The sequence below is a fragment of the Mizuhopecten yessoensis genome, unplaced genomic scaffold (assembly GCF_002113885.1).
Source record: "Mizuhopecten yessoensis strain PY_sf001 unplaced genomic scaffold, ASM211388v2 scaffold923, whole genome shotgun sequence".
Classification (NCBI taxonomy): domain Eukaryota; kingdom Metazoa; phylum Mollusca; class Bivalvia; order Pectinida; family Pectinidae; genus Mizuhopecten; species Mizuhopecten yessoensis.
This window is the reverse complement of record NW_018403789.1, coordinates 232,148-234,897: the sequence shown is the minus strand read 5'-3', so window position 1 is coordinate 234,897 and position 2,750 is coordinate 232,148. Positions and strand designations below refer to the sequence as shown.

At 39.8% G+C, this 2,750-nt stretch overlaps 1 protein-coding gene across 1 annotated transcript in view; it reads left to right on the top strand.

Moving 5' to 3' along the window:
• Positions 1–2,274, top strand: part of LOC110455240 (homeobox protein prophet of Pit-1-like) — a 15,299-nt gene extending 13,025 nt beyond the window's left edge. Inside the window, exon 3 of the mRNA XM_021505244.1 lies at positions 714–2,274. Within this exon, the coding sequence (XP_021360919.1) occupies positions 714–1,409 (696 nt within the window). The 3' untranslated portion in view covers positions 1,410–2,274. The remainder of the gene's footprint in view (positions 1–713) is intronic.
• Positions 2,275–2,750: the final 476 nt, after the last annotated feature.

Genomic DNA, 2,750 nt, shown 5'->3' with positions numbered 1-2,750 from the left:
CTTCCCGTGATGCTTCTCCGTATAGATAGTTGTCTGTAAGTGTGCATCCCGTGATGCTTCGAGAATTGGTGTCCTTCCATGATACATTTTCCATTTAAGCGATATTCATTGTTTATTTAACTGTTCCTGGTACGAATTTACGTCCATTAATACCAATGCATGCATATCCGTTACATGTCATTTGGATCTACAATGCCTCAAGTAAAGCATCATTCATCATTATTCTATAGTAGTGTATTTATGAATCGACCAGAGTTATGGCGGAAAGAAATGAATACAGTCATATCATCATCTTCGTTCACTTTTTACGTCAGATAGCATCTCGTGCTGCAGTCTTTATGTTGATTACATTCATGGAAACGGTGATTTACGCTGTGTTCATAATGGATAGTGGGATACAACAGCCTGGTCATAGCGTCATTTGCACCGATAAAGAAACTCTTTTAACGGTTGCTTAACTGGCCTTTCTGAGCAAAATTTATTTTAATTTTATTGTTGTCATTTTAGTGTTCGTATGAATTATTCATATCATAATTCGGTTATTTGAAACTGACCATTTTGGAAATGCAATTTTGCTTTTTTATCAATGCTATTAAAACACCTCAGTGTAGTTGCCTGTTTACCAAACTTCAGACACCACTGTACCTATCAATATGATTAAAACATATGTATATATGCATACTGAGAAACTAATATTAAATTTCTTTCAACAGGTTTGGTTCCAGAACCGACGAGCTCGTGCCAAGAGGACTAGACAGGCAGCGAGCAATTCGCCATCGACTGACGTCTCTAGTGATTCACTGTCTTCGTCAACTTCCTCTGGGAGCTCATCCTTTTCGCCCATCCAGAGACCTGTTCACGTGATTAAGGCTGACCCAGACAAATACACCTCGGATCTAGGACCTTACTATCCATTCCCGTACTACTACCCCGCCAGCTTCCTACCCACCGCCGGTGCCATCCCTCGACCGTTTGACGTCCCCAGTTACCACGGAGACACACTGCTTGGGGAGTTGAAGTCCCCACTGTGGTCCCCCGGAAGTCCAACCTTCAGCAAACTGTTCGAGTTTCCGCCCAAAGCCCACACGCCACTTCGTGATGCGCGCAGACGTCCTGGGTTCCCGCAGCAGGCGCACAGTGACGAGGTGTTCTCCTCCCGATCCTCAAGTGTCGACAGCCGTCAGTCAGGATCCGATGACGTCACTAACGTTTCCAACAGCAGGACCGTGCAGTACAGTTGCGTTAGGGATTTTCGCCGCTCTGAGAGACGATCTGACGAGGAGGACAGCGAACTAGTGATAGGTCGGATCGAGGACACATCAAGTGATGACGAGGACGTATTGGTGATGGACTTATCAGTACGTACCCCGGATTCCAAGATTGCTGCCTGTTGTCATGGAGATCGTTGAACTAGTGCTCGTCAAAAACTTTTGTGCTAAATGTACGCTCCGAATGCATGCATGTACGTATAGCAGTGTGCAAGCCGAACAGTAAAAAAGGCTTTATCGTTAAGTCCGTGTTTCTTCATCTATGTTTCCTTTCAAGAACAATTGGGAAGATTTCCTGCAGGAATACAAAAACATTTTTCAAAGTGACTCTTTTGTAACCAATTAGGTTATAGAAACAGGCGTGTGCTAATTACGAACATTTGTTCAAAACTGACAATACTTGAGAAAGTTTTGGGTGTGTTCTTGTTGTAAAAGCTAAATTGAGTGGCTATAGAGGAGGTAGAAACAAAATATAGATAGGATATCATTATACGCTTGATACAAAGATATGAGAGGCAAGTGCGTCGTAGATATACCAGCCTCGATGTGGAGGAGGGAAATCCAGTGCTAACTACATAATGATGTTTAAGGGACAACAAATTATGCGGTTGATTACTATTATGTATTCATAGGCAGAAAAAGGCGATTTTTTTCTCAAGTAGGTTGTCATTGTTACGTACTTCTGAAGATCGCGACAATTAAGTCACGTGTATTAAAACACGTGATCTCTCTGCACTTGATGTGATTTGTCCGATTTCTTGTTTGTTTGGAGTTCAAACAATTTCGATGTGGTTTTGAGATCGAGTAATGGCTCATAATTATTTAATGTGAATATAGCTAATAAGTACAATTAATTATTTATCGGTGTTGTATGTTGTTCTCGACTCAGTGATTAGAATAAATTGTGTATTTATCTATTTAATACGACTCACATGTACTGTTAAAAATGTCACTTAGTCATAAAATGAACTTTAAATTCAATATATGTATTGAAACGGAGCCAAAATTAAATGAATGTAATTGTATTTTGTTTTCTCTTGTTTTTCCATAGTTTTTGCACTTAGGTACACTAGACTGTTGAAAGTATGGTTAATGACGTGTATACCATACACAAGGTGGTCTAGTACTCTTTTATGTCTCAAATATATGATATAACAACCTACGATGAGACCGATACAACGATTTATTAATCCAAAAGGATAATATTTTTTGAAGGCGGAGGCAGAGAGAGACATCATTCGAAGGTTAATAAATCATTGTATACACCTCAACAGAGGTTCGTAATTGTTTTATTATATAACACTTTATATATGATATCAAATATGAAAGACTCTTTGTCCAATGGGCCATGCAGACCTTTTTCGATCTGGGCCATACAGATGTTTCTCGGGGCTGAATAAATATGAGATGACCTCATTCCCGCCTGACGATGATGACACTCATTAGAAACTAATATATACAAATATGTACCGAGGAGAAAAT